General features: G+C 47.6%; 1 protein-coding gene across 2 annotated transcripts in view; it reads right to left on the bottom strand.

Annotated features, from left to right (window-relative positions):
* IPPK (inositol-pentakisphosphate 2-kinase) overlaps positions 1-27,029 on the bottom strand; it is a 58,309-nt gene that overhangs the window by 30,086 nt on the left and 1,194 nt on the right. For both annotated transcript variants that reach the window (XM_070375278.1, XM_070375279.1), the window contains exons 2-8: positions 19,104-19,151; positions 16,916-17,011; positions 13,637-13,703; positions 9,511-9,632; positions 8,563-8,652; positions 3,394-3,452; positions 2,903-2,975 (exon numbers count right to left, since the gene is read on the bottom strand). In XM_070375278.1, the coding sequence (XP_070231379.1) occupies positions 2,903-2,975; positions 3,394-3,452; positions 8,563-8,652; positions 9,511-9,632; positions 13,637-13,703; positions 16,916-17,011; positions 19,104-19,151 (555 nt within the window). The remainder of the gene's footprint in view (positions 1-2,902; positions 2,976-3,393; positions 3,453-8,562; positions 8,653-9,510; positions 9,633-13,636; positions 13,704-16,915; positions 17,012-19,103; positions 19,152-27,029) is intronic.

Here is a 27,029-nt window from a genome sequence, read left to right as displayed (position 1 = left end):
AGCCAGGGTGGTTAAGGCCATCAGCATCACTAATACGGAAGTCTTCATTTTGGAAGCCAATCCTGCCTTTGAAAACAAAGTCCAGCAAAGAAACTCCTCATGGCACCAATGATCCCAGGGCTACAGAAAGGGATGCTCAGTAGGTGCAACCCCATGACTTTTTACAGGGGTCTGCAATGTCCAGGAAAAAGCTTGATCAGCAGCCAATCCCAGGGGACAGACATTTTCTAGTTTGTGAGAGTGTGGTCAGCACCCTCCAGTAGGTCCCCAGTGGCCTTCATCCCTTGATACTCACACCCCGTAGTTCTCTCTCCAAACAGTGGAGGTTTAGTCTGTGTGACTGACAGAATACAAGTAAAGCCAACAGCATACCCCTGGCAAGATTAAGATGCTGTGGATTCCGTCCTAATGATTCTCCTCTCAGATCACAGCAGCCACACTGAGCTGCCATGGAGCTGTGCGGTCTCCTGCCTATGGCTGTGGAGGCACCATCCGAGCAGCAGAGCCTCTGGCCCCACAGCTGAGCCCTCAGATGAGATGCAGCCTTGAGAGGCCCTGAGCCAGAACCAGCTATGCTGCTCCTTCTGGCCACAGAAACCGAGAGGATCAGTGGCTGTTGTGCAGTAGATGGTACCACGAGGACGATCCCAGCTCTGCCCCCAGGCTGCAGATGGGGGTCAATTCAGTCCACTAAGAAGCGTGGACGGGGATTCAGCAGCATGATGCCTCCCTAGGAGTCCCCTGTCAGCACCGTCAGAGGGCGCAGATGTGGGTGCCCAGAGAGATGGGAACACAGCTGAGGCCGCTGCTGACCAAAGGACCAGGAGAAACCAACAAGAGATGCTGCCCCTTGAGACGGGCCTTACAGAGGGAGGGTGGGTGTGCCAGGCAAAGGAAAAGGAGGAGCTTCTGGGAGGAAAGCAGGCCAAGACGAAGTATAGAGCCAAAACCACTCAACATGGGCTGTGGCCAGAAGGTAGGGCCAGGGCTCAGCCTGCCGTCCAGTGCAGGGGCAGCCTTGGCCCACCATGAAGCTCTCTCCTCCAGGCCCATGAGCAGCTGAGTGACCCTGGACAGTAGAAGGCTTTCTCTCCCCAGTGTCTGGAATCCAGACAGACAGGCATCTTACATATACACATACAGTTGCTAAAAACCTCATGTGACATGTGCAGAGCACTGTCATCCCAGTCTCTGTGACAGTCCCACATGGCCCCCACCACATCTCACAGGTGTCTAGTATCAGGGTGGACAGAGCCACAGGCTTGGAGTCTGTGAACAATATTCAGACAGACAAGGAGAAGGCACCAACGGCAGAGAACATAGTGGCAGCATGGATCACAATCCAGGAGACCTCCCCACACCTGGAACTTCACGAGAGAGAGCTTGCCAGCACTTGCAAAATGTACTGCATTGCTCCTGGTGTTATTTTAAAAAGCCATTCCATGTCACTTATTTTAATCCATCTCTTTTCAAAATATTATCTCAATCTCTGGATTTTCCCCTTAGCTGAGTTCAACAGAAGCAGCAGATAGCCAGGGTTCTCAGTCCCAGGTCCCAGGTCAACTGATCCAGGGGCCAAGTCAGACTCACCACTCAGCTTATGCTGGCCTAATAGGCCAGCCTACGTGAGGGCAGTCAGAAAAGGGTCCACTTGAGACAAAATGTCAGCCTTACTATAGGTTCCAAATAAATCCCCAGAAGAGAGGGAACTTATCTTTGGCATTTAAATATAAAATTCCTAAAGTCTTTATAAGAGTTAAAAACAAAAACTGATTTTAAACTATGTCTCTTTTTCTGGATTTGGCAAGGCAGGAGACAAGGTAAAGCTGATTCAACTGACCAGGTTTCTGAACCATACGGGGAGAAGTGAGTCAAGAATAGGCTTCACGCCCACATTCCCCAAGCTCACTTCTGAGGGGCACCCAGTATGCAGAGCAGCACTGTCTGCTCTGAGGGGATTCTGAGGGGCATCCAGTATGCAGAGCAGCACTGTCCACACGGAGCAGGATGCAGAGGGCACCAGGCTGTCCAGACCCAGCAGCCCTGCTACGCCACACAGATCCACCGCCTGTAAACCTGGAGCCTGTCACGAGCTCTTGCTTATATGCCACACCTAGTAAGAACATAACCAGGACTGGGAGCAGTCAGTGGTAAGCAGGAAAGGAGATGACAAGGGGGACCCCAGGGGACATATTTCCAATACAAACTCTTCCCCAGATCTGGGCCAGCCCTGCCCCCTCTTCCTGCACCCCTTCTCCCCACTCCTCTGCCCCTCAGCATCTCCTCCATGTATGCCTGACAGCAGGAGGTAGGGACCACAGGGCCTGAGCAAGTCCAGTCAGGGTGCCAGAAGCAGGTGGTCATGAGGAAGCAGAAGGTGCCAGTGCCAGATGGTGAGTATGCTGCATGCAGAACCCTTCCCCTACACAATCAGGATGCAGGACAATCAGAGCTGCAGGACTCTGAGAACTCACTAACTGACAAGGAGATCCCCTAACTGTAAGTTCCCTAAGTTAACCGGGAGGAAAGGCACAGGTGTGGCCACCCTTTAGGTTGCCCTGCCCCAGGTCCTACTCCCATCTCAACCACAGAGGACACCTGAGACGTGGTCAGGGCCATCTTTACCCAAGAACCAGAGTCAGGGTCTGGGCCTTGAGTCTGAGGCCACCCAGTGGGCAAGGAGTTACCATTACACACCCCAGGAGTCCCAGGATGGCACGTGCTCATGAAATAAGGCTTGGAAAAAAGACCCAAGGGATCATACTGAGGCAGCCTCTGTGCAGATGCCCTTGTCTGCAGGTCACAGAGCCCTGTTAGGGACCATAGCACCAGGGCTTCATCCAGCTCAGTTCAGACACCCACTGGACCCACCCAAAAGCCATAAAATAGAAGCAACTTTTACCTTAAAGATCTTTAAGTTGTTCTGTGCCTCCTGTAACAAGCTTTTCAAAGCAAAGTACATTCTCTGTTTATTTCTAAAAAGAGAAAGTATTATTGACAATTAGAGCAGACTTTGCATTTACCTGCCTGTGGCTCAGGGGACATGCCCAAGAGTTGCCACTTGAGATCTCCAAGCTTTGCAGATTAAGGAGTTGTATTCTCCCCAGCCCTCTTCAGAGAGGCACCCCCATTACCGCCCCTAATCCCTACCCTTCTCTCTGCCCCTTCCTCTGGCAACAACTCCCCAGCCACTGGTAATCTGCAGGAACCTATTGAGGCAATGCTGACCCCAGGCAAGAAACCTGAGCCCTGCCCAGGGCCCTGCTTTCTGCAGGCAAGTAGCCCCTACCTCGCAGAATGCACCCTCCACCCCCCACTACAGAGAATGCCACACACCCCACCACCACCACCAAGGGAGGCAGCACTAGGGACAAAGGAGAAGTATTCTCTTACCCTGAGTAGAGATCGAGAGGGCAGTATTTACTTATCTGCTTCCACTTCCCAGTTGCTACCTGTTAAGAAATCACCACAGGGTGTCAGTGATGGGACTGGGGAGGCACACTGGGCTAACTCTAACACACAGAAGAGCTCGAGGGACTGTGAGATCACCAAGGCAGCTGAAGGGCCCAGCAGGGGACACCACCTCCAGGTGCAGGGAGCTGGCACAGGGAGCTTGACTCTGACTCCAAGAAACCTCGGCCCTCCTCTGAGAGCCTCACGTAGCTGCCAGCCCCTCCACATGAGCAGAGAAATGCAGCCAGCACCTTAATAAGATGTCATGGCTGAATTTTGGTAATCAGATGAACAAATCTTTACAATTATAATATCCAGGAAAGGTAGGTTGCACCCAACTAGCAATTCATGTTGTCGGTGAGAAGACAAATTGGCACAACCTTTGAAAGGCAACTTGCTGGTTTCCATCACAATTTTAAAGATGGATGCCCCCTGATTTGGCAAATCTATGAGGAATCACTGGGTCAAGGATGTTCACTGCGACATGTGAAACAACCTGTGAAACACAGCAAGACCTAGAAACAACTAAATAAATCAAAGCACATCTGCTCTTATGGACTAGGACACAGCAAGCCACATGTTGAATGAAAGAATCAGTAAATAATATGCGGCCACTAACAGACAGAGGCAAAATCACAAATATTTATTCAAAGAGAAAAGCAAGTGGCAGAACAATGCGTATGAAATAACTTGCTTTAAAAAGAAAAGAAGGGTATGTGCATCTATACATGCGTTATCCAAACACATAACAAAGAGCCTCGACAGACACACGGCAAGCAATCTTCAAGCGTTATTTAAGTGAACAAAATCAACTAGCAGAGTAATTGCTTATGGCAAGAAAAAAAAAAAGACAGGACTCAAATGACTAAGAATGAAAGAAAATACATTACTATCAATCTTGCAGGAATAAAAATAAGTTTAGAGAAATGCTGTGAACAATTACATGCCAACAAATTATGTGAAATGAACAAATTCTTTAGAAACATACAGCTACCAAAACTGACTCAAGAAGAAATAGAGAATGTAAACAGACATAACAAAAGACTGAATCAGTAATCAAAAACCTTTCAACAAGAAAATCCCAGGACCAGATGGCTTTGCTACTGAATTCCACTAAATGTTTGAAGAAAAATCAACACCAATACTCAAACTCTTCCAAAAAATGAAGAGTAAAAGATGGAAAATCTTCCGAATTCATTCTATCAAGCCAATTATCATCCTGGTACCAAAACTAGACAAAAACATCACTAGAAACTACAAATATCCCTCAAGAAAAAATCCTCAACAAAAACTAACAAACCAAAATAAGTAGCATACTACAGATTACACACCTTCATCAAGTGGCATTTATCTGTCAAACACAAGGGTGGTTCAACATATGAAAATCAATCAACATAATACACCATATTAATAGAAAGAGGAAAATACCTCATGATCATCTCAACAGATGCAAGACAAGCATGTGACAAAATCTAACATTCTTTACGATTTAAAAAACAAAACTCTAAAAATAAAAAAAAATTTGACAAACTTACAGTGAGAACATTACATTCTACAGTGAAAAACCAAAAGCTTTACCCCTCAAGACCAGGAACAAGATAAGGATAGCCACTCTTACTACTTCTATATAATACTGTACTTATAGTTAAACCCAGAATTACCATATGGCTCAGCACTACTGCTTCTGGGTGTATACCCAAAAAAACTGGGAGCAGAGTCTCAAAGAAATACTTGTACAACCACGTTCACGGAAGTATTATTCACAACAGGCAAGAGATGGGAGCAGCCCAGGGACCATCGACGGATGAATGGGATAAACCAAATATATTATACACGTTCAATGGACACTATGCAGCCTTGAGAAGGAAGAAACTTCTGATACAAGCTACAGTATGGATGAATCTTGAGGACATTATGGGTGAAATAAGTCAGTCACAAAAGGACAAATACTGTATGATTCCACATATATGAAGTACCTACAGTAGTCAAATTCACAGAGATAGAAACTACAATGGTGGGTGCCAGGGGCCTGAGAAAGGAAGAAATGTGTTATTTCATGGATGTAGAGTTTCGGTTTTACAAAACAAAAAACATTCTGGAAATGGACAGTAATGATAGTTGTACCACAATGTAAACGCACTTCACACCTCTTAACTGTGCACTTAATGGTTAAAATAGGAAGTTTTATGTCATGTATATTTCATCACAATTAAATACCTATATTTATTTCAAAAAAGTCATTGCATTTCTATGCAATAAACAACTTGAAAATGACGTTTTTAAAAATTCTATTTACAGTGCTTAGTCGCTCAGTCGTGTCCAACTCTTTGCGACCCCATGGACTATCGTCTGTCAGGCTCCTCTGCCCATGGGATTCTCCAGGTAAGAATACTGGACTGGGTTGCCATTTACTTCTCCAGGGGATCTTCCTGACCCAGGGATCAAACCCAGGTCTCCTGCATTGCAGGCTGCTTCTCTACCATCTGAGCCACCAGGAAAGCCTCTACTTACGATGGCATCTCCAAGAACAAAGCACTAAGGATAAGTTCAACAAAGGAAATATAAAACCTATATGCTGAAAACTTTATAACATTTCTGAAAGAAATTAAAGATCTAAATAAATGAAAAAACCCTGCATTCACAGAGTACTAATACTGTTGAGGGGGCAGCACTTCCCACACAAATGTGCAGCACAATGATTCCCTGTCAAAGTCTCAGCTGGTTTCTTGGAAATCATGAAGCTTAAAGACATCTATATTGGAAAGGAAGAAATAAAACTCTATTTACAGATGACACAATTCTGTACATAGAAGATTCCAAAGAATATACAAAGAAAGCTACCAGAGCTAATAAATAAATGCAGCAAAGTTGTAGGGTACAACACACATATTAGTTGTGTTTCTATATTCCAGCAATAAATAAACCAAAAAGGAAATTAAGGAAGCAGTTCTATTTATAACATTTACAATATTCCAAAAGAATAAAATACCTAGATATAAATTTAACCAAAGTGGCAAAAGACTGGTACACTGAAAACTAAAAAATGTTGCTGAAAGAAATTAAAGAAAACCTAAATGAGTAGAAAGACAGGATGGCAAGGCTTCCCTGGTGGCTTAGATGGTAAGAATCTGCCTGCAATGCAGGAGGCACAGGTTCGATCCCTGGGTTGGGAAGATCCCCTGGAGAAGGGAATGGCCACCCAGTCCAGTATTCTTGCCTGGAGAACTCCACGGACAGAGGTTCCTGGCAGGCTACACAGTCCACGGGGTTGTAAAGAGTTGGACACAACTGATTGACTAACACTTATACACTATCCAAAGTGATCTATAACTTCCTGTAATTTCTGTCAAAATTCCAACAAAATTCCAACTGCAATTGTTTGCAGTTACAAAAAATCCAACTCTCAAAATCATACGTAATTGTAAAGGAGCTTCAAATAGCCAAAACAATCTTGAAAAAGAAAAACAAAGCTAGAAGACTAATACTTCCTGATTTCAACAAGAGTGGCATAAGGACAGACCGATAGAAAGGTCAGAATTGAGACCTCACGTATAAGGCCAATAAATCCACCAACACCAATCAATGGAGAAATGACAGTCTTTTCACAAGTGGTGCTGGAAAAACTGGATATCACATGTAAAAGAATGAAGCTGGACCCTTATCTAACACCAAATATAAAAACTAACTCAAAACAGATCAAAGACCAAAACATAAGAGCTAAAACTATAAAACTCATAGAAGAAAACATATCAGAAAAGCATATGACCTTAGTTTAGGTAACAATTTCTTGAATATGAAAGCAAAGGCATAGGCAACAAGAGTAGAAAAAGACAAATCAGACTTTATCAAAATGTAAAACTTTTGTGCAACACTGTCAACAGAGTAAAAAGGCAACTAACAGAATGGGAGAAAATATTTGCAAATCACATATCTGATAAAGAGATTAATATCTAAAATATACAAAGAACCCCTAAAACAACTAAAAAAATCACAACTCATTCAAAAATGGGTGAGGAATTTGAAGAGACAGCTCTCCAAAGAAGACATACAAATGGCCAATAAGCAAACGAACAGATGTTCAACATCACTAACCTTTGGAGAAATGCAAATGAAAATCACTTGAGATACTACTTTGTATCCATTAGGATGACTACAATCACAAACAGGGGTAAGAATTAGTGCTGGTGAAGCCAGGACGTGGAGAAACCGGAGCCCTCATGCATTTGTGGCTGCTGTTGTTCAGTTGCTAAGTTATGTCCGATTCTTTGCAGCCCTATGAGCTACAGCATGCCAGGCTTCCCTGTCCTTCACTATCTCCCAAAATTTGCATTTATGGTCTTTCTTTATTATCCGCTCTCACATCCATTCACTGCTGGGGGGAATACAGAATTGTGCTATAGCTATGCAAAACAGTCTGCCATTTCCTCAAAACTTTAAACAGAATTTCCCCCAAGATCCAGCAATTCCACTCCTAGGAATATACCCAAGAAAACTGAAAAAAAGTGACTCAAACATGTACATGTACACATACGTTTACAGCAACATTATTCACAGTAGCCAAAATGAAAAAGCCGTATGTCCATCAATAGATGAATGGGTAAACAAGATGTTCCCATACAATGGAGGATTATTATTCAGTCATAAAAAGAATGCGGTGCTGATAAATGCCACAGCATGTATTAACCTCAAAAGTATTATGTTAACTAAAAGAAGACAGTCACACAAAGCCATAATTTGTGTGACTCCGCTTGCATGAAATGTCCAGAATAAGCAGATCCACAGATTCGGTAGTTGCCAAGGGTTGGCAGGACAATGGGTGACTGCTAATGGGCACAGGACTTCTTTTTGAGGTGATGAAATGTTCTGGAATTCGATAGTGGTGATGGTTGTAAAATCTTACGAATAGACTAAAATCTGCTGGATTATACACTTTAAAAGGGTAAACCTTAGGATATGTATAACTATCTCAATTAAGAAGAAAAAGATGAACTACTTTTGAAATAAAAGGTAAACAGTATCTCCATTTTATTTTACTCCTCTGAAAACTCTAGATGACCCAGCCATTCACCCCAGGCTCTGTGCAGTGAGCGCCCGGAGGCCAGCTCCTACCTTGAGGTGCTGGTGCATGCAGTAACGACACACCCTGTGCTTCAGCTCGTGTGTAACATCACTGGAGGAGGGAATAAACCCGCATTTGGGCTGCAAAACAGATAAGGAAGAAAAAACGCTTAGGGAGAAAACATATACCTTCAGGCAGACATATAACTACAGGATGATGAAGTGCAATTCCCAGGAGAATCAGGAAGTATTAGCTACAAACATTCCCAAAAGTTGCTTTTATCTTCAGTCTCAAGTGGGAATTGATGCCGCCCTCACTGTATCGTATAAATCTCTCTTTGCCCCTGGAGAATCCACCCAGAACTCTCACTGGAGAAGAACAACGAGGCCTGAGTTGCTCACTTGACAAACTGCAATAGAGTAACCCTGTGTTTTCATTATAGAACAAGACTGGAAAGACCAGGAGTGCAGATCTGTCCCACACTCTCAGCTCCAAGAAGCAGAACCCACGGTCTCTCTGATAAGACTGAGTGAACACAGTGGTGCTCATCTGATGGTTCCTAGGATCCCAGAATGTCTGAAATTCTGGTTATCTTTTAAAATCCAGAGTTCTGTGTCAGGGCACCAAATCATTTGTGACACCTGAGACATTAGCCTCTGTTTAGAGAGGCAGAACATCGTCCACACTGAACATCCGGAGTGTGAATGCTCAGGGCCAATAGCATGACCCAGAAGTCACCACCAGAGATTTGGAGAAAGGAAACAACGAGATACCTGGGAGGCTTCCTGAGGGAGACTCAGGTGGCCATGCTGGACAGGGAGCCACAGAGTTGAAGCAGGGGAGTGACCCTTCTCCAGTAATCACTGACCTCCACTAGACAAGCAACATCCTTTGTAGCCCCTACCTCAAGGTGGGGAAAGTGCACTCCAGGCAGATGACCCATGGATTTACAATTTCTCCTTTTTCCCCAATACCATTTCCCTTTAACAAATATGCACCTTGATCTCCACACACAGAATCGGCCGGCGCTCTGCAAACTGGTAGGTCTGCAGTCTGGCTAGGTTGGGGAGGCACAGGGCATAGCCACTGAGCGTGTCCAGGTCCTTGTCACAGCGAGATTCTGGAGAACAGAAAGAGGAAGATAACTGAGGGTCAGCGAGAGCAGCAAGACAACTCCATGGCAGCCTGGGCTCCTGCTGGGGGCAGGACCAACTCAGCCTCTGCTTTGGGGAGGTCACCTCTAAAGCTTGGGTTATCCTGCCTGAGGAGTCTCTGTAAGGACCTAGAGTCACACAAGGATAACACTGTGATTCCTGGTAGGAGTTTGGACCTTGTAGTACCAGCTCCACCTCTGGAGGGGCTGGAGGTTGAGGGCAGCCACACAGGTGGCCAGCTGTGTCTACATGCCCTGCTGCTGCTGCTGCTAAGTCGCTTCAGTCGTGTCCGACTCTGTGCGATCCCATAGACGGCAGCCCACCAGGCTCCCCAGGCCCTGGGATTCTCCAGGCAAGAACACTGGAGTGGTTGCCATTTCCTTCTCCAATGCATGAAAGTGAAAAGTGAAAGTGAAGTCGCTCAGTCGTGTCCAACTCTTCACGACCCCATGGACTGCGGCCTACCAGGCTCCTCCGTCCATGGGATTTTCCAGGCAACAGTACTAGAGTGAGGTGTCATTGCCTTCTCCAGTCTACATGACCAAGCCCCAGCAAAAACCTTGACCCCTCTTCTCTCAGCTGGTTTTAATCTGTGTCCCTAAGCCATAACCATGAGAATAACAATGAGTTCTGTGTGTCCTCCTAGCAAATTATCAGATCTGAGGTTGGTCCTGGGGACTCTCAAATATGCAGCTGCCATCAAAAGTGAGAGTGATCTTGGAAACTGCCCCCCAATTCTGTTGACTCCCTTAACCCAGGAGTCCAGAGAAGGCGGCAACAGCCACTACCTTCCTTTTAAAGCTTCCTTCAGAATATTCAGACACTAATATTTCCTCAGCACTGACTACTAGAAGTTATACTGCAGACAGTCACATAAGATATGGCCTCTAGATTCCTCCTTCCACACAACAAGGCTGAGTGTGAGTCACTGTTACCACAGGGGACAGTCTTATCACTGTTAAGTAGTATAACTGCTGATTACAAAACTAATGATGCCGCATGGCACTAGTAACTAGGAGGCAGAATCACAGCGGGCCTCAGTCTGTCTAGATGAGGAAAACAGAGCCAAGACACAGTCCAGGTTTTGAACAAGGCTGCTGCCTCCTTCCCCTTCGTTACCTGTTTCCACCCATGAAGCCCTGCTCCTCATTGCTCCCCAAACCAGGGGCTCCAGGGCACAGTATCCTGTTTTCTTCCATTTTCTTAATCAAATACAGAAAAAAATTTCATATTGGCTTACTACACACTCTGACTGCCTGGCCGTGATTTAGGAGGAGACATTTCACTCCTTAACAACATAAATTTTATATCTCTGTCTCTGACTGTGAAAGGAAAAGCTTTAACATGGTTAGTGTCATTACTGTGACAAATAAGTATAGGGAAAGTACCTGAGGTATGGAGGGAAAATACCTGAGCTGATGGGGGAGAAGTTATGTGAGGTGATGGCGGGGCGGCGGGGGGCGGGGGGTGGGGGGTGGGGCGCGTTATGAGAGGTGATAGGGGTGATATATGAGGTGATGGGACGGAGGGCATCTGAGGTAATGAGGGAAGATATGTGAGGTGATGGGGGGTATGTGAGGAGATGGGGGTATGTGAGGTGATAGGGAGAGGGTGTGGAGATGGTAGGATGGTAGGAGAGGATGGGAGGTGATAGGGGAAAGGATGGGAGGTGATGGGGAGCGTATGGGAGGTGATGGGGAGGGTGTGGGGAGGTGATGGGGGGATGTGGGGAGGTGATGGGGGTGTGGGGATGTGATGGGGAGAGTATGAGAGGTGATGGGGGGGTGTGGGGAGGTGGGGGGAGGATATTTGAGGTGATAAGGGAAGGTATAGGAGGTGATGGGGGAGAGTATGTGAGGGGATGGGGGAAAATATATGAGGTGATAGGGGATGTATGTGAGGAGATGGGAAGTATGTGAGGTGATGGGGAGAGGGTATGGGAGATAATAGACAGAGAACACGTAAGGTAATAAGGGAAGGTTTGGGAGGTGATAGGGGGTATGTGAGGAGATGGGGGAGGTATGTGAGACAACGGAGGAAGGTATGTGAGGAGATGGGAGAGGTATGTGAGACAACGGAGGAAGGTATGGGAGGTGATGGGGGGTACGTGAGGAGATGGGGGAGGTATGTGAGATAATGGAGGAAGGTATGTGAGGAGATGGGGGAGGTATGTGAGACAACGGAGGAAGGTATGGGAGGTGATGGGGGGTACGTGAGGAGATGGGGGAGGTATGTGAGATAATGGAGGAAGGTATGTGAGGAGATGGGGGAGGTATGTGAGACAACGGAGGAAGGTATGGGAGGTGATGGGGGGTACGTGAGGAGATGGGGGAGGTATGTGAGATAATGGAGGAAGGTATGTGAGGAGATGGGGGAGGTATGTGAGACAACGGAGGAAGGTATGGGAGGTGATGGGGGTATGTGAGGAGATGGGGGAGGTATGTGAGACAACGGAGGAAGGTATGGGAGGTGATGAGGGGTACGTGAGGAGATGGGGGAGGTATGTGAGATAATGGAGGAAGGTATGTGAGGAGATGGGGGAGGTATGTGCGACAACGGAGGAAGGTATGGGAGGTGATGGGGGTATGTGAGGAGATGGGGGAGGTATGTGAGACAACAGAGGAAGGTATGGGAGGTGATGGGGGGTACATGAGGAGATGGGGGAAGTATGTGAGACAACAGAGGAAGGTATGTGAGGAGATGGGGGAGGTATGTGAGACAACGGAGGAAGGTATAGGAGGTGATAGGGTGGGTATGTGAGGTGATAGGGAGAGTATATGGGAGATGATGGTGGGAGGTATACAAGGTGATGGCTGAAGGTATGGGAGGTGATGGGGGTATGTGAGGTGATGAGGGAAGGTATGGGAAGTGATAGGGGAGGCATGGGAGGTGATGCGGGGAGGTATGAGGAGTTTGGGGGTATGTGATATGATGGGGAGAGGGTATGGGAAATGATGAGGGGAGGGGATGGGAAGTGATGGGGGAAGGTATGAGAGATGATGAGAGAGTATGGGAGCTAATGGGGGAAGATACGTGAGGTGATGGGGGAAGATAGGTAATTGGGGGAAGGTATGAGAGGTGATGCGGGAGGTATGTGAGGTGATTGGGGAAGGTGATCGGGGTGGTCTGTGAGATGATGGGGGGTATGTGAGGTGATGGGGGAAGGTACTGGAGGTGATGGGGGCTGCTATGTGTGGTAATTGGTTTGATGGGGGAACATATTATTGGTGATAGGGAAGTATGGCCAGTGGGGAAAGGTACAGAAGGTGAAGGGGGAAAGTCTGGGAGGTGAGGAGGAGCAAGTATATATTGCAGGGGTGGTGGGGGGGGTGGCGGGGAGACGGATGGGGCGGTACATTTCTACTGCTGGGTAGAAATCACGTGTGGTGATGGGGGAAGCTATGTATGGTGATCCAGCTCCAGTTCAGTCGCTCAGTCGTGTCCGACTCTTTATGACCCCATGAACCACAGCACGCCAGGCCTCCCTGTCCATCACCAACTCCTGGAGTTCAGGGAAGTAAGTGAGGTGTGGTGGGAGGTACAAAAACTCAAGTCTCCCAGCTTACCTCAAGAGGATAAGCAGGTTGGGTGGTGCTGGCTTCTGAAAGAAGGAACTCAGGACTGCCCTCCTCTAGGGCCTGGCCCACCCTCCACAGCTCAGGTCTGCTCTGGTTTTCTTTTGGACTCCTCCAGACCACCCTAGAGCCCACCTTCCCTTCCCTAACTCTCCTCCAACTCCTTCAGCCACCTTTTGCCCCTCAAAAGCATTATTTTTATGAATTAGTTCTTGGTCATATATTCCCTGCAGTGATCTGCATATTTGACACCCAGAATTGTATTCACAAACTCCTAGGATTTCTACCCCTGATAATGAAGTCCCTGGCAAAAAAGTTGCTAAAAACTGTATCTGCCTAACATCAAACACTTTTCAAACGGAATATTATAAATTTTGTAAGTTAGAAACCCTTACCTGGTCTTTCACACTGTATCTTTAAACAAAGCTGTTTCACAAAATCTAAAGGCAGCTGAACAACTTCCTGTAAGAACAAATAAGAAATACTCAGTGTGTGTTACACAACAAGGTAAACGCACTTAATGCCACAGAACTGCAGACTTTAAAATGCTTAAAATGGTAAGCTTTATATTCTGTATATTTTACCACATTAAAAAACACTCAGTATGTGAGTTTTGGGAATAAAAGCTGCTCTGTTATTTTAAGGACATGTCCAGATTATGTCCAACTCTTTGGGACCCCATGGACTGTAGCCCACCAGGCTCCTCTGTCCATGGAATTTTCCAGGCAAGAAATACTGGAGTGGGCTGCCATTTCCTTCTCCAGGGGATCCTCCCGACCCAAGGATCAAACCTACATCTCCTGTGTCTCCTGCGCTGATTGGTGGATTCTTCACCACTAACGTCTCTGTGCACTAACAGGAACAGGCCCTCCTCAGGATGGCTGGTGTCCACAATGGCAGTGGCTAGCAGCATGCCCAATGTCACCCACAATCAGTCTCCAGAGAATACTCCTCAGGCAGCTCCTGTGTTCTCAAGGCGACCTCATCCTCATTCTCCAGGGGTCTGTGGATGGCACAGCAGGGGCCTGAGACAGCCCTCTGCCTGCAAAAACTTCCTCACCAGCTGTCTCCTCGGGCAACCTGAGGCTTCTCACATTCCCATCTGAGAAGCAGCTCAAGGAACAGGGTCTGATCAAATATTAATCTCTGGGTAAGGGATTTCCCTCATGGCCCAGTGGCTAAGACTCCGCACTCCCACATGCAGGGGACCAGGGTTTGAGCCCTGGTCAGGAAACTAGATCCCATATGCCACAACTGCAAAGATCCTGCAAGGTGCAGCTAAGGATCCCGCATGCCATGCGGGATCGGAGATCCCACGTGCTACAACTGGATCCCAGCACAGCCTAATAAAATAAATCATCTTTAAAAAAATAAATCCCCAGGTGGACATCCTGTGCCCCCATCAGCTACAGGACAGCCAATATTTGGTGCACTGGGGCAAGAAACAGAAAAGCAACTTCTTTCTGCTTTGCTGTTTCTTTGCAATCTCCCAAACTAAGAGTTTCTATTTAATCCACATTGCTCACCATCTTCCCTATATTTCCAGGGTGGCAGAATTCTGACTTCTAAAGAATCCCAAGGGGATGGAAGAGACTGGCCTAGAAAGAGGATGCTGGGATCCTGTCCATTTACATGCCACACCTCCATCACGCCCTTTCCCACCTAACCTCCAACTCACATGAAGACAGGCCCAGATCAGTCCCCAAACCAGCCAGGCAGGGTTGGAGGCAGCATGGCACAAGGGGTGTGTCTGTCTCTCTGTCTGAGCCTTGCTCTCACCACTGGGCTTGTCATTTCTCGTCTCAGGACACAGAAGAGGGAAACGCTCTCAACAGGGCCCCTCTCTAAGCTAGCTCATGTCATCAGAAGGAGAAAACCATATCGTTTACAAATGCGGACTTTGCCTGAATATGGTCTTATTAGGACCAGAGGTGCTGGGCCCGAGTGGCAGTCCTCTCACTACTACAGCCACCTGGAGGAAAAGCAGGTTGTGTTTCACTCTGGCAGTGTCTTCATGCAAAGGAGGTATGTCAACAGGGTGAATACTCCCAAGATGTGACCTTGTGAATCCACCTCACAGGCCCAGAGCCTTGTCCACTGTGGACAAACAGAATCAAACTCGGAGTTAGAGCATGCCCTAGGCCTGAAGGGACAGCCCAGTGTTATTCCCACCTGCCAGGCTGCCACTAGCTGGAACCGCAAGCTCCTCACCACCCTTCTTCACCACTGGCCCCTCCTGGAAGAAAAGTCTAGAGTCCCTGAGTGAGACAGAGCAACACTCCCACTTGGCCAGACGAGCATGCTCTTGCCCCAGGAAGGACACTGACAGTCGGCACAGCTGCGTTCTCTCAGACACTGTCCAGGCCGAGGAGGAGGAGGCAGCCAGCACTCAGTCACTCAGGCTCTCACAGGAGGTGGGTTTCAGGCGTCCACAATCTAACAGGACAGCTGGGGAGGGGTGGTGCTGGCCCCCAGGATGGCCTCAGCGGCCTTTGCCTCTGTGTAGTCCCACACTGCCTAGAATTGATCTGCGAAGACCCCAGGATGCTGTGGAAGTGACAGACACAACTTCTTGACAGGTCATCTGTCAGACTGCGCACTGGAAGAGTCAGGACCGAGTCACAAGGATGCTCAGAGCCCTGCAGAGAGTCCACATGGGGAGCTGCTGAGCCCCAGTCAGCAGGTCAACAGCCAGCACCACACTGCAAGCTCTGTGGTTCTGGGCCACCCTGGAAGAGGATCCTTAGCCCCAGTCTTCAGATAAGACCACAGCCCTAAGGAACCCAGAGAGGCACCACCCACAGTACATCCTAAGCTGTCAAAGGAGGACATTTTGCTGTCAGAGCCACTTAAAATTCTGTTTTGCCAGGCAATCCTTCTTGGCATCATTTTTCTCAAGATGCACACAAGGTACAGAACTTGCAAAACAGGCAGTACTATTCCCTCTGTTCAAAATGACAAATCTGATCATCTGTTCAGGGTTCTGATCTAAGACAAGCAGTAAGGCCAGCAGAAGCAGAGGCGCAGCGGTGATCAAAGCCAAGGCGTAGGAATGACTGTCCCAGACGTGGACCGTGGCCATCTGCTCTGAGGGTTGCCAGGATCACAGGGCCACTCCATTGAGGCTTCTTATGCTGCCCGCTCCATGAGCATCCAAACAGCAGACCTTGCCTGTAACAAGTACTGCTCTCCGTAACTGAGACCAGAAGCCAGCAACAGAGACCACCTGCAGGCAGGTGGAAGCCACCACCCCACGTGAGCTTCAGCTGGGGTCTCCCACGAGACCAGGTCACACCTCCCAGTACGGGGGCCCTTTTCTCCCTACCTTGCTCGAAGGTGCCTATCAAAGATCCAGGCTGCTGCCTGGACCTCACTCAAGAGCTCTCACCAACTTGAATGCCCCCCTGAGGGTGGCGTGGTGGAGTCCCAGGGGTCCCAGCAAGTTAAGGTCTGACAAAGTATCTCGGAATCCCATGCTTCTCAGCTAGCAAATGAGAATAACAGGATCTGCTCTGCTACCTCATGGGGCAAAAATGAGAAAAGCACTTGGAAACTCTGTAACTAACATTAGGGGTTATTGTGAAGCACAAACTTTCAAACTATAATTGAGAAGTTGGTATTTTGATACAGAATGTGCTCATGAATTTAGACTACATTTAAAAAACATCACTTACCCCACAATGAACATAGTTCTCACCCAAAAACTCTTTCATGACATTTTTGCCGAAGTCCACTATGTTCTGCAGGTGCTGAAATATTTCTTCCGAGGTCTGTAAAGAGAAGGACAAGGAGGCCTCAGTGCCCGGGAGCTCCCAGAATGCAGACTCTGGTACCATCACGAGCCCCTGTCACATACAGGGCCGCCAGGTGCGTGGCCACGGAAACCACCAGTGGCCCTGGACCCGGAGGAAGGTAGGCCCCACCGCGGGGACTACCACACTCAGGGGAGTTTCCGTCCCCAGGGGCCCCTGGGCCACCTCTGCATTCTACTCAGGGCCCCATGTGATTCCGAAGCTGTAAGTTTAAGAACCATATCTGTGGCCCTGCCTTCCTCACACCAGGAACACAGGGGGATTCCACCTGTGGCCCGTGCACACCTTCTGAGAAATTTGACTTTAAAAATCTTTCCCATCCAAAAATTACTAGATATTTAGATTTTATTCTTCAGCCTCTAAATGTAGAAATAAAACACTTTTACCCCAGAGGTTCTTAAAGAGTTGATAAGCTGTGCGATTTAGGTGAGACAGAAAATCAATCTTGTATCCCTCACTCTGACCCAAGGCAAGAAGGACAAAGGGTTGATCACAGGTCTCACTCAGGAGCGAGAGGGCTGTCTTCTTCAACAGCGGGCTGAGAGGTGCCTGACACACAGCTCAGGCTCTGAGAAGGTCTTGGTCTGAGCTGCTACGCAGGCACCAGAACATAGGCAGACCACAGCCTGCATCCCAAGGCACTGCTGCGTTAGGATGAAGCCTGGCAAAAAACTCCAGAACGCAGGCAGTGCTTCTGTAGAGCTGTGGCCATAGGCTTCTGACAAAAAGGTCTTCTTATTGACAGAATAAGACACAATTCCCCACAAATAATGCAGCTGGCATCACATAGAGCCATTTATATAACAACAACAACAAAACAGCACACTGTTGCCTTGAGAGACATTACCTCAATAAATGTAAACGGGAAGAACTGAAAACAGAGGCATCCAGAGAAGTCTGACCCTTCATCAAGGCTGGGCTCCACAGACCCCGAGTGGGGGACGGGGGCAGGGGAGAGGACTACAGGCAGCCTCTGAAATGTTTCTCGTTTCCACCTGGATTCCACAGAAACAGAACCTCCCCGCAGGATTCTCTTCAGCAGCCGCACCTCCCCCGCATCCTGAGCCATCTTTCTCTGCACCGACCACACCAGCCCCAGACCTCACTGCAGCCAGTCCCACCGTGACGACGGTCCTCAGCTTTCTCCCCTGGTCCCCTCTTCTCATTCTATGAAACTAACCCCCAAGGGTGCCTTTCATTTGCACAATCAGCCACCGTTGGCACCCATAAGCCATCCACCTCACCATCTTTTCTGGCTGTTTCACCATAATTCAAATGAGGTGAGGTGGTGACTCATGTCTCCAACACCCTGATCTTGAGCCCAATTTCCACTCACCACCCAGCACCACGGCCCTGCCCCACTGTGTGGGTGTGACCTGCAACTCCAGCCTTTTCTGCCCTTTTAAGATAGAGTCTATGCTCATATCACGCCCTCCCCACTGAACATCAAAGACGAAAGGCTCCCACAGGGCTCCTGCATATTGACCTCTGCGACCACTTAGATAAACACCACGGCAACATCACACCTCAAGGTAGATAGACACTGCAACTCGGGGGTCAGCAGGCATGCAGCAGAACAGTGGTTTTCTAAGGGTGCCCACAGTACTCTGCTTGGCTGACTCAGAGAACAGAAACCCAGCGCTCCATCTGAACTGCCAGCTGTGACTTGTAACACTGATTGTCTACCACAGCATTACAGACTTCATTTTCATAGCTAGACTTCCACAGATACGGAAACTGAGGCAGCAGGGTGTAAGGAAATCGCCATGGCAAAGTGAAGGCCTGGCCCTGGGTTTCCCAGTCATAAGCAGAGGTCTCTGAACTAGTCTGGTAGGCTCCTGACTCACTACCCAGGGACTGACCATGATGACCCAACAGGCCAAAGCACTGGGTCCTGCAGGAATGATGGGCACATCGCTTTCAGCACTGAATGCTTATATCATATTCAAATTTCTAAAATTAGCATTAATACTTTTTTGCATCAGAAAAAAAATCAAAGTTTTCTTAAATAATTATTTTAACGATGGGGTGGCAAATCCACTGATCTTACCTTCTTCCTATTAGGAGGAAACTTCAGAAAACGAAGCACCACACAACGCTATTGGAAAATAAAACAGAGTCCGATTAGTACCCACACAAAGCCTGGGGATGAGGGTAGATGGCTGTGCAGAAAAAGCTGTCCTCAGCAGTGCCTGGGACACCCAGTGCCCCGGGGAGGAGGTGAGGGCCATTACTGGGCCACATGTCTGAGGACACAGAGCAACCAGGAAAACCTCTGCTCTCTGACCTAGTCAGGCGGCTCCCAGTGATTTATCTTAAGGAAAAAAGATGCACAGAAGATTTCAGCCACTGCATGTAAAAGGACTGTTTACAATTCCACATAAAATGTAAACAACCTAAATGTCAACAACAGTAGGATGGTTAAATACAGAGGAAAGTGTTCCAGACCATGGAATACCAGGTAGTCATTTATCAGAAAATATGGAAGATCCATGTTTCAGACACAGAGGCATAGCCATCATCACTGATAAGTGAAAAAGATTACAGGATGGGGCTTTCAGAGTGAACCTATTTTTATAAATATGTACATATATATGTGTGTGTGTAATCGAGAATGATGTATGGGTACAGTGCTATTTATGTAAAGCTCAAAAACAGGTAAGACTCAGATCTCTGGCACCTGGGATGGTCCCTGAGAAAGGTTCTATAAGGAGCTGGTCATGAGAATACAGGTCCATGTACTTTGTCATAATCAAGCTGTGTACCCACATATGATGTTATCCCTTGTTTAAAATAAAGTATGTGCATGCTGAGTTTGTATGAACTGTGAGAAAACTTCAGAACAGATAACCGTGTGTCCAGGTAGCAACAACTGGGGAACTTAATTTTTTCAAGTTCTGGGTTTTCCAACTTTTTACAATGTTAATATAACATACATTTCAAAAAAATACATACAAAAAATATAACATACGTTTCAAAAATTTTTTACAATGCTAACATACATGTCAAAAATGTAAAAAAAATAACCTTTTAAACAAGTACAGCCTTTGAAAACAGCCATTCTTCAAGGAAATAACCTGGATGTGTTATGGAGTCTTGGTAATGGGGGAGATTAATTCCATTTGGACAACTTCAGAAACCATTCCCATGGAGACAGAGAGTTCCAGGCAGAAGGGCTTGGATGGGAACCTAGCCTGTAAAGCAGTGGCCAGGAGGAGGGGAGGTGCAGCAGTCTGGGTACTGTCTAGAGCACTGGGGTCCAGGTGGGGCAGGAGGGGCTGGTGATTGAAGAGACTCAGAAAGTACAGGTTTAGCACTCAAAACATGGCCGAGAGCAAGCAAGGCCCATAGAGATCAGATCCATTTCCCCAGCCCACGGCCCCCCAACACTTCCTATCCCACTCTGATGACACATACTCCTCTCAAAACTCCAGACAACCATCACCTCCCTGAGCCCCAAGCCCAGACTTGGGGAAGCTAAGGTCAAGGGCATGTACCCGCCCCTCAGTTCAGTCGCTCAGTTGTGTCCGACTCTGCAAACCCATGGACTGCAGCACACCAGGCTTCCCTGTCCATCACCGACTCCTGGAGCTTGCTCAAACTCATGTCCATTGAGTCAGTGATGCCATCCAGCCATCTCTAACCCCTCCCAAATCCAGGCAGACGTTAGTATTCAATCATGGGAATCGACTGGCCAAGGATTCCATCAACATTCAAGGAAAAACAAAAGTTGATAATGCAGAAACCCTAATTCTAGGCAACTTCCCAGAAACTTGGGCCCCTAAAAGTCACTCACTTTTTACCTGGACTTCACTATTTCTCAAGACCTACTAAGAAATTCTGAGTGTCATGTTGTGTCTGCTTCAAGGAAAACTGCTTTCTCTACTGACCTGTTTAGCATTTAAAACTGTCACCAGAAACTGCCCCACAGGAGCTGCAGTGTCAGCCTTGAAGGCCAGTCTCCACAAACGCAAGCACTCAGTGGGCACATCTGTTTTGGACAGCAAGCACTAACTGCCCCCTGTGAGGGTCTGACTGGGCTGAGTTGGTGGCCCTGTGACATGCCCCAAGGCCAGCCATGGGACCAGGCGACACCCATTCAAGCAGACAGAAGCAAAAAGATGAGAAATCAACCTTACCAGCCCTGGTTGGCATAAAGACATAGTTAGTTCAAGGGACACCCATGGTGTGTAGCAAGACTGATGCAACCGCCCACAGGGAGATTCCCATGAAGGAGCCCAAATTAACACCTAATCTGGTAAGCACCAGGGCCCTGCCAGCTCACAAACTTCTAACCAGTTGTGAAGCAAACAACTCCTTTCCTTTTAAACATCTGAAACTAGATGTTTAAAGTATATCTCCTTCATAGTGTCTAGGATAAATGTTAAGAACATGAAGAGAAAGGAATGAGACTAAGAAGAGGGGCTTAAGAAGAGTTTCTGCATGGTCCGGAGCAGAGGCAGCTCTTCCCTGTTCCAAAGTAGGACAGGGAATCTTAGTGGGGCCCACACCTCTTCTGTCCTTTAGGATAGAAAAGTGTGGTGTGCTCTCTTGCGCCTTGAAACACTAGATGAAAACCAAAGATTTCAACAAGACTGAAAAAGTCAGTGAATGGAGAAATGACACATATAAAGACACACACACACACATTAAACAGTCTCAAAATGTATATAACACTCTACGTATAAAAGAAGGAGATGGACTTGCCAGGTGGTCCTGCCAGTGCAGGGGAAACAGGTTTGATCCCTGCTCGGGGAAGATCCCACATGCAAAGGGGCAAATAAGTCCATGCGCCACAACTATGGAGCCTGTGCTCTAGAACTTGCTCTAGAACCCGGGAGCCGCCACTACTGAGCCTGCGTGCTGCCAACGACTGAAGCCTGCGGGCCCCAGAGCCTGCGTCCTTCAAGGAAGAGTAGGCCTTACTCCTTACAACTAGAGAAAGCCCACACGCAGCAACAAAGACCCAGTGCAACCAAAAATAAATAAATTTAAAAAGAGTAGAAAGCATTCAGTGAGGGTCCAAGGCCGTGGTGGGGGAGGACTGGCATGTTATGTGCCAGGACCTAGGACATGCTCTTTGATCCCCCCTGAAAACCCATCCAAGTCATCCGAATATCAAGACATCAGCAAAGCCTGGCTCATAACAGCTCTAAAAGCACAACCATGTGAATGTCTGACAGCACAGGAACTCTGGCTGCCCAGTGCTCTGCAGCCTTGTGTGTGTGTGTGTGTGTGTGAAAAAGTATCTACACATTTATGCTATAGAGTTGAGAGCAGAAAAGGCAATGGCATCCCACTCCAGTACTCTTGCCTGGAAAATCCCATGGACAGAGGACCCTGGTAGGCTATACTCCATGGGGTCGATAGGAGTCGGACACGACTGAGCAACTTCACTTTCACTTTTCACTTTCATGCATTGGAGAAGGAAATGGCAACCCACTCCAGTGTTCTTGCCTGGAGAATCCCAGGGACGGGGGAGCCTGATGGGCTGCTGTCTATGGGGTCGCACAGAGTCAGACACGACTGAAGTGACTTAGCAGCAGCAGCAGCAGAGTTGAGAGAAAAGGCAGGAAACAAAAGCAGACAGATACCATTCTTAAGTATTCAATAAAAATGTGTTATAGAAGGAAGTGCATCAAATGTTAACAAAAATTATTTTTACTAGTAGGGAAATGCTGGATGGTTTTTACTTTCTTCCTTCTAATATTCTGTATTTTCTGGGATGGTGAGAGGAACTAATGATTGGCATTAAATAGAAATAAAAGAATACAAAAACAATATAGTAAGAGGGTCACCTACCCATGTGAAGCCCAAAGGAGGAAATTTGTGGGTGGAATTAAGACTCCAGGACCTCTCGGCAAAGGTAAGGTATGACGTGATGAGCTGCTGAAGCCTCGCTGCTGGAGGACAAGCTTAAGTCAAGTCTTCCTCCAGAGTGAGGATATTACCCAGGACAGCACCCCAAGAAAACCCCAGGGAAGCAGAGATCAGGTAACTTTCAAGGGAAAAGGAGACAGATAAACACAGCAACAGAAGAATAGAGCCTCAGGGTGCTGCCCCAAGCACCCCAAAGTGGCTCAGCTCTGCTTCTTGGTGAGGCCACCACTCACAGACACCCCACCAGCCACTGTCCGGATCTTCCAGCAGAATACCTAGGACAGCATATCAGGCCAGGCCACTTGTGCCCACTAAACAACCAGAAGCACACCACAGTTCCAAAAGAAGGATAAGAGGGACAAGGGTGGGACAGTGTGTGGCTGACAGCTTCAGGCAGAACAGATGGAGAGTGAGGTGAGACATTCCACAGGCAGGAGCCCAAGACTCTGAAGGGAGGCCAGACAGGAAATGGGGACAGCAGGTGCCTGGACTAGGAAGGGCACTTTCCTTCCCAAGTTTCATCTGTCTGTATGGACCACAGCTGCCACAGGCCTGAAGCAGACACAGACACGAGTTATGAGGTGGGAGACAGGAGAATGGAGGTGTAAGCCCAGTCGGCATTTACAGGCAGGACACCCAGGGACTGCGGCAGAAGAGGTGCTCAGAAGGTTTCTAAGGGATGGAAAATCCAACAGCAAGAAGAGAAGCAGAATGTTTTGTAAAGACAAACCACAAGTGCATGCAAAGGACAGTGAGGGTGACAGAGAAGCACCCAAGTCCCAGGGGAGGCTTTGAAGTCCCAGGCCCTCCAAGGCCACATGGTGGCCACAGAGCAGGTGTCCAAACAAACCAAGGGGTGGGTGACCCAGTGCTGTGGTCTCATCCTTCTGCAGCATGGAGAAACTTTGCTTACCTTCCTGGTAAAAGGGGCAGCTGCTGTCCTGACTGAGTTCTGACTGAGGAGGAAGAAGGTTATCATCAGGGTGGGGGAAGTGACCATGCCACCTTAGGATACCAGGCCTAGACTGGCAGACCTCCAAATGCCAGGAAGGCAGAGCTCAGCACTCACCAAGGCCAGGATTGAAAACCACCAAAGAGAGAATGTCTTGGAAGAACCAAATCCTAACCATTCAACTGCAGGTGATCCCAGGAATAAAGACAGGGCTAAATGCAGAGTTCTTCAATGAGACGTAATCTCATCAGCTTTATCAACCTGTGTGAATACCATTAAAAACCTCAAATACAGAATAAGTTACTTGTTTAAAAAAATACTATAGGCAACAGAGCATTAAAATATCTAACTTTCAAAAAAAAAAAAATCTAACTTTCTACTAGATTCAGGAGAAGAGTAAGCCCAGGATTTGGGAATATGTCTTTAAAAAAAAAAAAAAGAACAACTCTTACTTGCTTCCAATATCTCCATTAAGAAGTATGATCTACAAATCAGAAATCCTAAAACACAAAAGAGAAACACACAGCCCCTGACTGGTTGAACCTCACATCTTCAGGGCCCACACAAATATCCCAGGGCATCAAAACAATTGCAGAAACAATCTGAAGCCCGATCAGAATCTTAGAAAGGATATAAACCCTGACAGATCAGGAACAAACTTTTGCTAAAAGATCTCAGTTGCCAAGTCTTTCATGTTACCTCTGTCAATAAGGAGAAAAACATCACAACAGCTTAGTGTGATAAAGGGAGTTGGGCCCTACTTCCCCTGCATCCCAGAGGTGAGGGGAGCTGGGGGGCAGCTCAGTACCTGGGGAGGAACCTCTGCCTGGCCTGCCCTGGGTGACTTCCCCCACTGAAGGCACTTAAGAGATCAGGTGACAAACCAGTCTTACAGTGACCTTCACAGGACAGGCCACCAAGCCAAAACCAACAAGACCAAGGTGAAGAAGGGTCACTGCAGATGTAAAAGCAACACCACCAGGAGAGAAATCCAACGTGGCAGCAGCGCACTTGAGGGCTGCCCTGGGCTTCAAGACCATGACTCAGCATGAGCAGAGGTACCATGCGCTCTCTAGAATGAGTGACAGCACCTCAGGCTGCAGTAGAAAACGAAAGTATGTGCCCACAACGGAAATGCTCTTGCCCCAGACCCCCCACAGGGTCACTGCCGGGAACCCCAGGCACTAGCATACAGAGCCAAGTTGGCCATAGCCTTTGAGCACTGCAGAGGGCTGGTGGCAGGGCCAAGGGCCAGTGCCTGGGAAAAGGCTAAATTGCACAGCCGGTCCCAAGGATGCTGAGCACTGGGCCATGGGAAAGTTGACAGCAACCTGTCAAGAACTGGCCTACCATTCAGTCATCTCTTACTGCCCAACCCTGAACACATCCTCACACTACAGCCCTCCTTGGGCCTGCACTTAACTCCTCCATATCCAAGTCCCATTTTCTGCAAGTCCTGTGCTCTCAGAAGCCTCCCAAGCCACCAGGCTGGAAGACTGACTGTGTCTCATCCTATGTTCCTTCACTACAGAATGCCAGACCTTAGGACTGGCTGGCTGAAGGTATGTCAGGCTTTGACACTGGAAGGGACAGGGGATGGACTCATCACTTTTTAGTTCAGTTCATTCGCTCAGTCGTGTCTGACTCTTTGTGACCCCATGGACCACAGAACACCAGGCTTCCCTGTCCATCACCAAGTCACGGAGCTTACTCAAACTCATGTCCATTAAGTCGGTGATGCCATCCAAGTGGCCAAAGTATTGGAGCTTCAGCTTCAGCATCAGTCCTTCCAATGAACACCCAGGACTAATCTCCTTTAGGATTGACTGCCTCATCACTTTTTAAGGAACTGTCAATTCTGAAAGTAGATGATGCCCTCTCTGAGGAAGTGACCATCTCCCAGTCTGAATGAAGCCTGGTAAGGGTCACACTCTACTTCAGAATGAATGAGGTGGGTCTGGAGAGTCCATCCATGGGAGCAGGAATACATGTTCTCACTCATTCACCTTCTTCTATCCCACTCACACACACACCCTCTCCTTGGGCACAGTGGACCCTGAAAGCTGCCTTCCAGGGCTCCCTCTTCCTTCCTGGTCCTCAAGGCCCAAGCAAAGCCTAAAGGCTTCTCAGTACACAAGGGGCATAATTCTCCCTTTATTCAGTGTGTTCACTTGGTGGGAACGTTTTTTTACAAGACCACTTGTGATCACAATCTTCAAATGATAACAACCACCAAGTAGGAATGAGCACAGTAACAAAGATTTAGATTTAAATTAAAGAATGAAGAGAACAGGTAACAGAGTAGCCTGATGACTCCATCTAAAGGAATAAGAAACATGACCTTAACAACCGAAGCTGGGCAACAAGGGAAGGGGCAGCTGCCGTAGAGAGCGGACACATGCTTGTCAGGGACAGTGGAGAAGGCATCTGAGTGCCCAAGGCCCGGTGTCCTTTTACTTTGAGTCTGGAAATTGCTCCTTCATCTGATGCTATTTTTGAAACTCAGTTCATTAGCTAAAAGAAGTCTTAATTAGCTTTACATAAAATGAAGATATACCATGTAGTCTTACTGAGGAACAGGAATATGAGTATTTGAATTGTGAAAGGATGCAGGGGGTCACACAATATTCAAACAAAAGGGACTCATGCTGGACTATCCGGGGCTTTGCACAACCCTGAAACACAATGAGGCCCAGCAGACTGACAGAGAAGAGCGGCTTCAGGTTAAGCCTTGTCAATTATTAATTATCCTAAAGATCTTGAGCAAAGCCTGCAGACTCACTTCTTCAGTTTCCCAACAGTGCTAATGGGTAACAAAACGCAGAACACAGGGGCCACCTCGGTGACTGCAGCTTATCCTACAGCTGCCCCAGGGCACCCAGCTCAGGAACAACAGAGCAGGACATCACTCAGCTCCTGCGCCAATCACTCTGTAGGAGCTGTTGGGCTGGGTCAGAGCTCCTAAACCCTGAGCCAAGTGGGGATGATAGTTATCACTTGCATAACTTCTCCAGCTCATCTTTCTAGCAATTCCGCAAAGAGACTCTGTTACCAGTTCCACTGGGCAAATGCAGAAACTGAACCTAAGCCAGGCAGTGGTAGAACCGGGATTCCGCCCAGCTCTGTGTAAATGCAACTCCCATC

The sequence above is a fragment of the Bos mutus genome, chromosome 8 (assembly GCF_027580195.1).
Source record: "Bos mutus isolate GX-2022 chromosome 8, NWIPB_WYAK_1.1, whole genome shotgun sequence".
Taxonomy (NCBI): domain Eukaryota; kingdom Metazoa; phylum Chordata; class Mammalia; order Artiodactyla; family Bovidae; genus Bos; species Bos mutus.
This window is presented reverse-complemented; position numbering and strand designations above follow the sequence as displayed.